This window comes from Danio aesculapii, chromosome 23, assembly GCF_903798145.1.
Source record: "Danio aesculapii chromosome 23, fDanAes4.1, whole genome shotgun sequence".
Lineage (NCBI taxonomy): Eukaryota > Metazoa > Chordata > Actinopteri > Cypriniformes > Danionidae > Danio > Danio aesculapii.
Window position 1 is genome coordinate 43,322,072 of NC_079457.1, and position 14,529 is coordinate 43,336,600.

General features: G+C 32.9%; 1 protein-coding gene across 1 annotated transcript in view; it reads right to left on the reverse strand.

The window, feature by feature from the left end:
• The window catches only part of ephb2a (eph receptor B2a), a 116,780-nt gene extending 108,194 nt beyond the window's left edge, over positions 1-8,586 (reverse strand). The window contains exon 1 of the mRNA XM_056449256.1: positions 8,450-8,586. Within this exon, the coding sequence (XP_056305231.1) occupies positions 8,450-8,549 (100 nt within the window). The 5' untranslated portion in view covers positions 8,550-8,586. The remainder of the gene's footprint in view (positions 1-8,449) is intronic.
• Between the last annotated feature and the right edge of the window lie 5,943 nt (positions 8,587-14,529).

A 14,529-nucleotide genomic window follows, 5' to 3' on the forward strand; every position in this document is an offset into this window, starting at 1 on the left:
TAAACAGAAATTGGGGGAAAAATAGGGGAGCTAATAATTCTGACTTCAACTGTATGTGCATGCCATGTACCATGTAACTTGTTCAAACTAGGGATGCAACGATTAACTGATTTCACTATTAACTTCGATTTATATCATAATGATTGATTAATTAATCATAAAGGCTTCTCAACACCGCGTTTCTGCATGGAACAAAACTGCTGCAACTAAACAAAGTTATGCCAACTGTGCGCTAGTTTTAAGTTCCGAGCTTGTACACCAAGGCTAATAGGCATGCACACTGGATTAACTATGGCTGAGGCTATTAACAAAAACACTGAATGCAAGGTGGACTATATATGTTCTCTTTAAAAGAGAAATAGCTAATATGATGCTTAAATGTACATTAGACAAACACAATCGTTTTCATTTATTCTTAGTTTATTTACTTATTTTTTTCAATGTTTTGTCATTTATTTTCAGTGTAAAATTATTACTTCTGTTTAAAAGCCGAAAACTTGGCCAAAAACTTGTCCAAAGAGTTGAAACAACATAATTCTTGAGATTTTGTTGGAACAACGTAATTGTTTTATGTTCAATCCACTTAAATTTGTAAAAACTAATAAGTTAACTGAATTTGTTTATGTTGTCCCAACACAAATTGATTGTGTAAAACCCAGCATTTATTACACAGAAAAAAATTATTCAAAGATGATTCCTTGGATTTACTACATTTTTTTTACGTTAAGTGGTTGTAAACAATTTATTTGGGTTGAATTTAAACAAACAAATTAAGTTGAATTTTCTTAAATTTAATGTTTTTTTTTTTAATTCAACAAATAAATAGTTTGCAACAGTTTTGCAGACATAATTTTTTTCAGTGTACAGTACACTAAAAAATGATGGGTTCCACACAATTCATTCATATTGTCCCAACACAAATTGATTAAGTTAACTTAATTGTTTTTACAAATTTATGTGGATTAAACTTAAAACAATTAAGTTGTCCACCCCCCCCAAAAAAAGCGCATTTTAAATAGGTAGTTTTAACAAGCATAGCGTATACTGTATACTGTATATAATGTATATTTGTTTGAATTTATATATACACAATAAATACACACATTGTCATGTAAATGGAAACTTAATTTGTATGCTTACAATTAGTCACAATTAATTATTTCACACTCACTTTATTGCACTAAAATGTGTACTTACATTTAATGCAGAAATGAATCTCACAGTGAGTGTTCACTGTGCATTTACTAGAAAATAGCACTGTTTGTGGTGGTTGTACCAGCCTGATCTCGCGAGGAAACGTAACTATTTTACGTTTTGTCAGTATAGTGGCTAATTTGTACGAGTTCAGTCATACAAAAGTGTATGATTTTAAAAATTAGGCGTGGCACCAAATCCCACCCTTTAACCTAACCGTAATTGGGGATGATCAAATCATACTAAATTGTATGAATGAGATTGTACATATTCATAGGAATTAGCCACTAAATCAAAACGTTACGAATTGCCAAGAGATTGTGTTGGTTGTACAAATTAAAATGAATCACAATACTTTAGATTTTGTCTTGTATGCTATGCACTGACAGTGTCCACCCTTGCCATATTCACATTCTCTGACAAAGAGATTCAAAAGAGAATCTTTTTATTGTTCTGAGCTTAGTTTGTTAATTTTTTTAAACTTTTAAATAAAATAAAAGTTCTTGTGTTCTCAAAATGTTTAATAAGATGTTTTTGAGTTAATTTATAAAACGGAATAGTTCAAAATTCAACTGTAGTAGTCAGCATATCTCATGTTTCAAATTCACGTTGAAATTCAGATCCAAAATACACTAAAAAACTGAACGACGGCAACTTTAAACTCTCTTCTGCTTCCTCTCACTGACCACTAAACCCTGCCTGCGCTCTCCATTTAAAAAGCGGCCCATGTCTGCCCACGTACGTGTGCTAGTTAGAGAAATATGCTCCTCCATAACAGCTGACACTTTGACATTTTGTTAGATGTGATTCTGAGTGTTTACACACAAAAAGTTGTTTTGTACCCTCATCTCTGCACTCAAAAATAGCCTGAATTTAAATCAATATGTCGGCACCCGTCAAACCGGCTAATAATTAACATTAAGAGGACAATCCATTACACCTCATTTTATTCGAAATGATCGCTCAACAAGACAGAGAGACAGATGGATAATTAAATTGTCAAGCAGATGGCAAGTCCCTCTTGGATACCTGATAATTTCACCATTTTGACCCCCCTCACAAGCCTGTGGACAAAATCTTGTCATTTTGCGAAGGGCCATATGGAAACTCCCAGCTTCCCATCAGCCATAAATTCGTTGATTCGGAGACAGTTTGTTCTGTCTGTCACTGTGAAAAGCTGACAGGCCACAGAGCCGACTGTGTCTGACATGACTGAAATTGGTCAGGTTCACCGTGTTTATGTAAAGCCTCGGAAAAAAGATGTCACAGATGCCAGAGGCAGGTCTTGCTCCTAATAAAGAAAGACGCAGGAGTGCAGCGGGAACTGAGGTCTGCATGACACACACACGTCACAGCATCAAACCCAGGTGCTTTCTGGGATACATGGCTTCTGTATTTTGGGATGGGATTAAAAATGTTGCTTGCATTGCAATGGCTAAGACAAGACTAGGCTAGGATTAATGGCAGAGAAATATTCTTATTTTAAAAATTGTGATCATGTATATATTTATTTATCACAGTGGCTTGAAAACTAGTAATTTTCAAGATAGCTGTATAAAAATGTAATTACTCTAAACATTTAATATATAAACATTCAATCGGATCAAAGTTTTATATAAAAGTGTTTTATGATAATGAATTTCGAAGTACTTGTTTATTTATTTATTTATTCACTTTCTTACATTAAACGTTTACTTTTATTTACAAAAACTATTTTGTCCCATCTGTAAAAATGTGTCATTAAATTTGTAGGGAGCTGTGTTATTTTAGTATTACTTTATGAGATATTTTGTGGGTTCCTAATAAAATTTTAATAAGCTGTTATTTTAATATTTTATAAAAACTTACATTTCACCTAAATCTACACTGCAGGTAATGTTTATTGTGTAGAAGTGTATAATTATTATACTTATATACTTGCACACTTATTTTATTTAAAATACACATTCAAAATACATATGTTTTATATATAGAGAAGTGTTTATTTTCACAGACAAACTTGGATTTAGCTTATATTAATTAGCATATTAGTAATTATAATATAATAATTATAATAATTAATATTATTATTGTTTTTAGATTTTTTTTTTAAATATCTAGTTTTCATTTATAATTTTATGTCATTTATTTATTATACACTACCTGATAAAAGGTTTGTTGTCAGTCACAGTTGTAAGTGCAACAAATAATAACCTGACTAGTTGATTATTTGGAAAAGTGGCAGAAGGTAGATTTTATCGCATTTAGATGAATCATCTATTAAACTGCATCCCAATCATCTCAAATACTGCAGAAGGCGTATTGGAACCTGCATGGACCCAAGATACTCACAGAAATCAGTCAAGTTTGGTGAAGAAAAAATCATGGTTTGAAGTTACATTCAGAATGGGGCGTGTGAGAGATCTGCAGCGTGAATGGCAACATCAACTACCTGAGCAAATTCTTCAGCAGCATAGCACTCTTTCTCATACTTCAGCCTCCACATCAAAGTTCCTGAATCAAAGAAGGTCAAGGTGCTCCAGGATTGGCCAGCCCAGTCACCAGACATAAAGATTATTGAGCAGGTCTGGGGTAAGATGAAGGAGGAGGCATTGCTTGATGAACTCTGGGAGTCCTGCAAGAACGCTTTCTTTGCCACTCCAAATGACTTTATTAGTAAGTTATTTGAGTCATTGCAGAGATGTATGGATGCAGTCGTCCAAGCTCATGGGAGTCATACACAATATAAATTATTTTTTCACGGCACCATAACTTTATTTTCTATACTGTACATTATTTCTTATAAGTGACAAGACCTTTGTCTAACAAAAGTCAGACCTTACTGTCCTAATTAAATAAATAATTAAAAGTCAAGGCATGATCATATTTTATTTTGGTAAAATAAGCATAATCTAGAGGCCAAATGATCAACTAGAAGTCAAGTTATTTTGTCAGGTAGTGTACTATCCTTTTGAATTTTGACAGAAAGTGTATGTTTACAGAGTTTGAATGTTCTCCCCGTGTTTGTATGAGTTTCCTCCGGGTGCTCTAGTTTCCCCCACAAGTCCAAAGACATGTGGTATAGGTGAATTGGGTAAGATAACTTGTCCGCAGTGTATGTGTGTAAATGAGTGTATGGATGTTTCCCAGTGATGAGTTGTATCTGGAAGGGCATCCGCTACATAAAACATATGCTGGATAAGTTGGCGGTTCATTCCGCTGTGGCGACCCCTAGATTAATAAAGTGACTAAGCTGAAAAAAATGAATGAATGAATGAATGTTAACCTAAATAAAAATGATAAATGATTACTAAATCATAAAAATTAAACATATTTATTGTGTCAGTTAATTTTTATTTTATTTTAAGTAATGGATTTATTTTTAATATACTATTCACAAGATCAATTGAGAGATTATAACCTGAACTAACCTTGAAGATGTGAATTCAATGTAACATTTTCATGAATTTATGATTCAAAAAAGTGACACCTTACTAGAGAACATTAAAAGCCAGCACTGATATACGTTTCAGATTCGCTGTATATATTTCTAAAACAACAAACAGCCTCTAATGCATTGCTACTATAATTTATGCGCACTACTTTCTCTATAAAAGCTTAGGGGGGTCGGCTTTTACAGCACAGTCCTGTCATTATAGCTCGCAACATGATTGACAGAACAAAACAGAACAGGAGCTTAAGTGGCAGTCCAGCCATGTATTTTCTTCACATTACAGCAAATCATTTACTCGCCGCCCCTGGCCAAACGAAGAACCCAGCGAACAAAATTGAAACAGGATGGATTCATTAGATTAGCCAAAGCGAGGTCTAATTCACACAGACATCCGCACTCACTTGAGGAAATATCCATGTCTTTATACTCGCAGTGGAAGCCATGCGTGTCTCAATGCTGTAAACAATTATTTCTCTCCAAAGATCTGTATCTGCTCTGAGGTGTGATAAATGAGCTCTTACTCCTCACATCCATCAGGCAGACCAAACAGAAAATGGACGATGGGCTTTTTCAGGCCATGGCTAAGCTTCATTTAAGCATTGTTTATAGTGCATCACTCTAAACAGATGGTTTATCATCAGAATTGAACACCAGACAGAGCAAAACCCTTAATTAAAGGTCACCAGAGAATTTTCTATACTAACAGTACAGTGAAAATATGCATGAATACATAATAAAAATATTTATTGGCTTTGGATCCATAAAAATCTCTTAATTCCACAAAAAGTTCTTGGAGGTGGAAAAAAAAACATTCTTTAGATTTTTAAAATGATCACACAACAAAAAAAAAGGGTTATTTTATTGAATCACAGTGGAAACACCATTTTGGAACCTTTTTTTAACCTTCCCATTATGTTCTTTATAGTGGAAGTTTTTCAGGGGTTTTCACAATTTTAGATGTCGCAAACTCTCTTTAAATAATGTTTCAAAACCAATTTTTTGGCTATTTTCTCCCATGCGATTGTTAAATTCCAGAAACAATAAAACAAATTTTGAAAAACAAAGTTAAATAAGTTTAAAACAAAGTCAAAACAAACATTCTTCAGTAACGTTAACAGAATGTAATGCTACGAATATGGTCTTTATTAGTGTTTGAAAACATTAGCATAAAATATTACACATAATTATTGCATAATAATAAAGTTAAAATTGAATACTCTTTAATCCCTATTTGAAGAACGTAAAGTAAATGTAACGTAAATGTAAAATCTAAAACATAAAGAACATTTTAAAAATTTACAGATCCTTTTTAAAATAAGTAAATGGTTTTGGTGAATTAAAAGTTTCTTTTGAAATCATCAATGCCAGTGAACAAATTGTATTTATAGGAGTAAACCCCAAAATAGGATCATCCTTGTATCCCAAGTATGTACTTGTACACCAATTCTAATATGTAAAAGACAATTAGTTTCTTGTGTAAAGTCCCATTTTATTGACCTTATTCTTCAATGTGGAAATGCGCTCGTTTTTGTGATTGTTTTAGAACTTCCGATTCAGTCGCCTATGAAAGAAATGACTAGAAATAATAAATGGCAGAAAACGGTCAAACCACTTGCTCTAGAGACAAGTGTTTGCATGATTATACAGACAAAACAGAATAATATTATAAGAAAATATCAGTTTGCAACATCAAGCAGCAAAACAGGCTGTTTTTAATGTCTAAAAATGAATGGAAGTGACTGAGAACGGGAAGTCTCAAGCCAAAATGATTCAAATGGCAGTTCCCGCTCGTACACGGAGAATAAGTTGAAAACTGTGGGAAAATTAATTGTATAGTTTCTTCCAAAATATCATTTGGAAAATTACATTTTTATTAAGTTACATTTTTTTTAACCCAGTGTAGGCTTATTTTTATTTATTTACACATTGATTATTTATCTAATATATACTTTTAATATGTGTTTATTTGTTTTGATGTGATTTTAAGCCATTTTATAATTATTACAATCATAAGATTTGAATATTAATGAATAAGAATGTATTTATTATAATAATGTGTTTATTTATTTATCTTAATACAATATTTATTTTACGAATTACATTACTCTTTTTTTTTTCTGAAAATTTCCACAGACCCCATAGTAGTCCTTTGCAGTCCCCAATATGAACCCCAAGATTAAAACTCAGTTTTATATCATTACAACGTTCTTCACTAGACATGGGACAATAACCGGTTTCGAGGTTTACCGTGGTTTGGAAAAGTCAAGGTTTTAAAACCGCTAGAATTTTCTCTTATACTGTTCCTAAGGTATATGAAATTTTTTATATGCGTTGTAAAGAAATCTGTGTTTTTAAAAACTAATGAAGAAAGCAGAAAGCAACGATTTATTAAAATTATTTAGCCTGACATGTTTACTGCTCCAAAATATTAAAAATGTTTCCTGAAATAAAACATATTGTGTTTAATTGGGAAAAAAAATAATTGTTGTTTTTACTCAGACATTAAAAAAAGCATATAATTTAGAGCAGTAATCACAATAAACCGTGTTAATCACATGAAACCGTGTTATTTTTATCCAAGGTTATCCTACAGTCAGAAACTTATACCGGCCCATACCTATTCTTCACACTAAATTAATTGATTCAGTTATTTCGCTGTGGGAAAACATGAAAACTGTTAATCATGAACACTCATAGAAAAGAATCAGACGACGACATCACCAATAAAATCATGCTTAAAAGAAATAAGTAAATACTGTAATGTTTGCCCTCCCATTTCTTGTAGCAACAGGTCCATCACATCACCGATGACCAACTCCAGCATGTAATGGGAACTTCTAGAGCCACTCTGACTCATCCTATATATAATGATATAATTGACTTCCAAATTCTCAGAGGATGTATTTTTTAACATATATAGGAAGCTATAAGCATTTATTATCTTGTAGTTTAAAAAGCGATGAAGGTCTCAGGTGATTATGAAGTGCAGATGCAGATCTACAGCTGGAGATTTGAGACAATGGCCCACGTGTAATAACAGACAGTTAGATGATAGGCAGAAAAATGTACTACAAAAGTTAAGATTATTTAAAATTGTAATATTCAAAGTTATTATACAGCTCATAAAATCTAACTAGACACCTATTTGCAATTGTACTTGCCATATAAAATACCCCCACTGACGTCTATGCACATGGGAGGTCACTGGGTTTATGTCTATGTTTCAACTCAACTGTTACTGAAGATGTACCATTCTGTGAGACAGAAAGAGACGTGATAATACTGCTTAAATAGACATTATTTTTTAGACCCATGTGCAAATCAGTGGCTTGCTTTCTTCTGTGGAACACAAAAAATAATAGCATAAGCCTCAGTCACCATTCACTTTCATTGTGGAAAAAGTGCAATAAGGTGAATGGAACTGACTGCCTAATACCTTTTGTGTTACACAGAAAAAAGCCATACAGCTTTGGAATATAGTCTAAATAAATAGTCACAGAATTTTTATTTTTACATTAACATTTAAACTTTTGCAATAAATGAACAGTGTTGTGCTGATTGTAAAGACAACGTTTAACCAATGGAAAGCCATATCAACTCATTTATATCCACAGACAGTTGCAGTGCACCTGTTTTCGGTCCACTTTAATGGAAACGAAAGCCTTTAACTTAATATGACAGGACAGTAAAACACTATTATTCGCGGCTTTTTCATATATTCAACACTCTATTTTGATTAATATCATCATTGTCACGAAGCGGTAAAAGTATAGTAACAGACATTTGAAATCACGCACGCTTGACACAGACACATGCTCTTACCTTCAACAGCCCACACAAGCCGTATTATCCACAACAAACGAATTATATCCATAATTGCCGTAAATTTGGGCATTTGACTGTAAAGACCCAGAATATTCATTGAAAACTTGTCCGGCGGGCCATCTGTGAACACACTATGATCACAAGCACTCGAATAAACCCCATCGGACTGGAAGAACTAAAGCAAGTTTGGACGAAACCAATGAAACGCAGACGAGGGGGCGGGAATGTGAGTATGACTATGATGCTCAAACACTAGCGTCTGCAAGATGATTATATTATATTATATTATATTATATTATATTATATTATATTATATTATATTATATTATATTATATTATATTATATTATATTATATTATATTATATTATATTATATTATATTATATTATATTATATTATATTATAATATATTATATTATATCATTCGTTCATTCATTTTCTTTTCGGCTTAGTCCCTTTATTAAATATTATATTATATTATATTATATTATATTATATTATATTATATTATATTATATTATATTATATTATATTATATCATTCGTTCATTCATTTTCTTTTCGGCTTAGTCCCTTTATTAAATATTATATTATATTATATTATATTATATTATATTATATTATATTATATTATATTATATTATATTATATTATATTATATTATATTATATTACATAATATTATATTATGCCTATTTACTTAACTTTAAAATAAATAATTTAATTAATAGTAATACTTACAAAGAACCAATTTAACTCAAACAGTTTAACATTGAAAAACTAAATTCTTCAAACTGTCATAACTTGTTTATTAATAAAATATATTTTTAATCTATGTTAATATTCATGATTTCTGTAATTATATAGTATGCCATGTTACACTGATTTAGAAAATCCAACAAATAAATGAAGGCACTTTAATCAAAGTAGCCTAAAATGTATTTATTTATCAATTTTATTTAAATAAAATAGTCGAACAACGGTCACAGACGAAAATAGAGTATATTATTTACTTAATTATTTGTCTGTTTGCTTGCTCACTTATAATTACTATTATATCATTATTATTTATTCAAGTTGTTTATTATTTATTACTATTTTTAAATGTTTACTTTGGGCATATTTACTACAAGACATCAAACATTAAACGACTCTATTTAAGAATCAAAGTGCAGCCCTCAAAATACTCATTGTCATTTAAATCTTTGTATTTTCCCATTACCAGCAATTGCCAATTTGTCAGCAAGACGTTTATGATCATTTTAAATAAAATTTAGTGTGATGATATATTTTAATTCACAATAAGTAGGCTATGTCATTTAATTAGTATTACATACATTTGTTACATTGAATGAAGACTGAATATTTTTCTGCCCATACTTTGACATTTTATTTTAACAAAAGAGTGCACATTTGATAAACACTTTACTCTCCCATGAGGCCACAGGAGAGGATATGTGAATGAAAGTGAAGCAACACAAATAACATTGGTAGGTCATGATGAGATAATGACAGCATGGCAGATGTTGCATGTTCGCCTTTCATTCATTCACAGTACAAACTATTTTAGTAGTGAAGTATGTTTCAATCCAAATGTATTGCTTTTAACCATATATTTCTAACTCTGTGGTTTTCCTTATTGTTCATTTTGTATTGCATATGGGTCATAGCTGAATTTGGCTTAAAATGATCCTTGCCTTTCACAACAACAACAACAAAATACGTTTTAATACATGAAATGCTATTTAATTATAATTACATACATTTGTTACATTGAATGAAGACTGAATATTTTTCTGCCCATACCTTGACATTTTATTTTAACAAAAGCTATTGGAAACATTAGAAGCAGCACTTTACTTGCCTTTAATATTCCTCCATGTAAAAATTAAAAACTAAAACAAAACCAAAATAGTTTTTTGACTCACACACACAAGCCAAGTAGCTAATTTACACAGGAATCACTTGTTTAAGATTAATAACATTATTTTAAAAAACTCATGTTACATCAACAGTGCCCCCTGGAGTATGGGGGAAATAAATGTTGTGTGTTTTGTCTGTGCAGAAGGGTGAACAGATAATGTGATGCGGGTGATCGTCTATCAAATCGTTCTCTGATCCCTTGAGTCACTTGCAGTTTTCTTGTTGTGAGGATTACAGAGCTGACAGATCACACAGGGGGCTGGTGTGAAGAAGACAAATGGCCTCGCTTCTCAACACCACTGCTCGTGATCTTTGACTCCCATGTGAGAAGCTCCATGCGGTGCTTCAGCCCTCATGCACTGATGTTGGATGTATTTTCTGTGGATCGTAATATAGATCCTACATCATGGAGCTAATTTTAACATTTTCTCCCACCCTTTATCATACATCATTCCTATATTTTATGTTTTTTTTATTCTTCAAACAAATTGTGGAAATTAGCATACTGTACATAATTGTACATACACCGCATGTGCAATATATTTGAAGACTTGTTTTTGTTTTATAAAATGTGTCCTCTGTCCTGTTACTATTCTGGTGTTAGAATCCATTGCAAGATGATGTATTGCATGAGTGAACTATCTGAATTAATTAGACAATTTCATTTTCATTATTTATTTATTTATTTAATGGAGAATTTCAGATTATTATCAAATTATTATCTATTATTATCTATAATTATCGATTATTATTATTATCGAATTATCTAAATAATTCATTTGATATTTAAACTGTAGATGTTGGCAGACAGTTGCGTGGATGGATGAATGGATGGATGGATGGATGGAGCGGATGGATGGATAGCTTGATGGGTGGTTGGGAGGATGAATGGATGGATGGTTGAGAGGATGGATGTATGGATGGATGAAAAGGTGGATGGATGAAGGAGTGGGTGGATGGTTGAGAGGATGGCTAGATTGATGAACGGTTGGATGGCTGGATGGTTGGGAGGATGGATGGTTGGGTGGGTGGATGGTTGAGAAGATGGATGGATGGTTAGGTGGATAGATGGATGGATGGATGGATGGATGGATGGATGGATGGATGGATGGGTGGTTGGGAGGATGGATGGATGGATGGATGGTTGAGAGGATGGATGTATGGATGGATGAACAGGTGGATGGATGAAGGGGTGGGTGGATGTTGGGTGGGTGGATGGTTGAGAGGATGGATGGATTGATGAATGGTTGGATGGCTGGATGGTTGGGAGTATGGATGGTTGGGTGAATGGATGAATGGGTGGGTGGATGGTTAAGAGGATGGATGGATGCATAGATGGGTGGGTGGATGGATGGATGGATGGATGGATGGATGGATAAATCAATGGATGGATTGATCGATGGATGAACAGGTGGATGGATGTATAGATGGGTAGATGGTTGAGAGAATGGATGGATGGATGGATGGTTGGGAGGATGGATGGATGGATGTTTGGAAGGATGAATGGTTGGGAGGATGGATAAATGGGTGGGTGGATGGTTAGGAGGGTGGATTGATGGATAAACGTGTGGGTGGATGGATGGATGGCTGGATGGCTGGATGGATGAATGGATGGTGGAGGAATGGATGGAATCATGGATGGATGGATGGATGGATGGATGGATGGATGGATGGATGGATGGATGGATGGATAGCTGAGTGGATGGATGGCTGGGTAGATGGATGGATGTGTGGATGGTATTAAACACATTTATAAAATAGATTTGTTAATATTGATTTGTTAAATGTTGCACTTTTATTTAAAGTTTTTTCAGAAGTGTCTTGATTATAATTCATATAGTCACAATTTTACTACAAACACCAGTGTCATATTAAGGTTAGTGTTACAGTCTAAACCATGGTTAATTTATGGTTACCCCATTTAACAACAATCACCATGTTTGTTAATTTTTTATTTGTAGTTTATTTGAGTTTTTTTTTTTGTGAAACACTTTCTCTGACAAGCACATGTGATGAGACCAGCATTGCATCCAAACATTCCTTCATCTTTCTTCTAGATAGTAGGTGAAAAAGTACATTTTGTCCAGTAGGCAAGAAGCATCCAGCTTACTATTTCCAGTGAGATTAAAGAGTACACATTTGATAAACACTTTACTCTCCCATGAGGCTACAGGAGAGGATTTGTGAATGAAAGTGAAGCAACACAAATAACACTGGTAGGTCATGATGAGATAATGACAGCATGGCAGATGTGGCATGTTTGGCTTTCATTCATTCACACAAAAATAGAGCACACTGTTTTAATAGTTGTGAAGTATGTTTCAACCCAAATGTAGCCTATAGCATTTATCTACTATTGCATAAATTTCAAACTCTGCAGATTTTCTTATTACTGATTTTGTTTTGCATATAGCATTGGGTCATGCAGCTTTATTTTACTTAAAAACGACTCTTGCAAATTGTTGGAGGCATTGCGGCTCACAGGATGCTAATCATTTCCACATATTTTGGGGATGCCCTAACATTAGAAGTTTTTGGAAAGAAATACATAGTACTTTAGAATATATCTTAAATTTTTCAATTGATTTCAGCTTTGAGATACTCTACCTAGGTATGCTTTCAATGGATTCCTTAGATAGAAAAAGCAAATATATGTATAGAATTATCCTTGCTTCAAGTAAGAAAGCCATCACTAGATGCTGGTACAAACCTAGCCCACCACAAATACAAGATTTGATAGATATTTTGAAAAATATATTCATTATGGAAAAAATAACATACAATATACACAACCAAACAGATATTTTTGTCGACTTGTGGTTCAAATGGATTGAATACATTACTCCTATTCAACCAAATGTTTTTATTTTATAGAATTTTAAGACTTATTTTTACTGGTTATATTGCCCCTGTATATATATATGTATGTATGTGTGTATGTATTTGTGTATGTGTGTATGTATATATATGTATATGTGTATGTGTGTGCGTGTATATGTATGTATGTATATATATTTGTATATATATATATTTTTTTTTTTCTCTGTAAATAGTTTTGATTAGAATAATAGAAAATAAGGCAGAGGGATATGTTCTGTTGCTGTCCTGAAGAAGTTTGTGTTTTCTCTTTGGTCCCTGATTGGGGAATTTAAATTGTAAAAAATGTAAAAGTGGCATATATCTATCGATGTTGTGAATTGTATCTCTCTACAATAAAAACTTAAATATTAAAAAAAAAAAAAACGACTCTTGCCTTTCACATCAAAAAAGTTTTACTTTGAATACAAGAATAAAAAAAACATCTATATTCAAATAAATCAAGTAAATATGCTGCATATTGCTAACATATAGAGATCATTTAAACCATAGAATTTTACATGAACATCTGCTAGTACAAACAAATAACCAAAGCTGAAAATCATAATGACTCGATAAAAACAAAACATGATCATACATATTTCTGCAGGAAAAAAAAAATCTCCAAACGGAGCACAACAGAGCTGTTAGTAAGAGCAGAAGAGGGCGAGACCACAGGACGGGGAGAGACGGAGAGAGTCGGGGAAAGAGAGAGGGAGGAAATAGAGCAGAAGAATATGGATGTGACATAAAGGAATCTAGGATAATTCAGCCTCAAGAAGAGTGAGGACTGCAAAACGGCAGACTGGAGAATCCAGGGGTCGTTTCCATGGCAACCTTTGCCCAGGGAGATTGGCGACCCTCCTGTCTACTAATGCTAGCAGAGCGCAGATTGTAGGTCACATATGGCACCAACAACCCAATCAGGTCTAATCTGTCTTGACTTGTGGGTCATGAATTGAACCATGAAACTGGTTTTTACTCTGCCTCACATCACTGACTGTTATGTATAGATTTATATCGTTTGTGTTAATATGAGATTGTGAAAGATTGTGTTAAGGCAATGGGCGTTATAGTGGTTATTCTCATTTTTTTAAAGGGATGTTGAGTTGTGTGCTAAAATAGATACACAAGAGGGCAGTGACATCATATGGCTGCACTCTATAATTACAGCCATAATACTGAAAAATAATTGACTCTTTTTGTCCTGAATGGTGAATAATTTGTTTATATTACTTAATAATTTTAATTAGTCACATCTCAACACCTATTTTTGAGTTGTATTTTAATTTCACGCAAA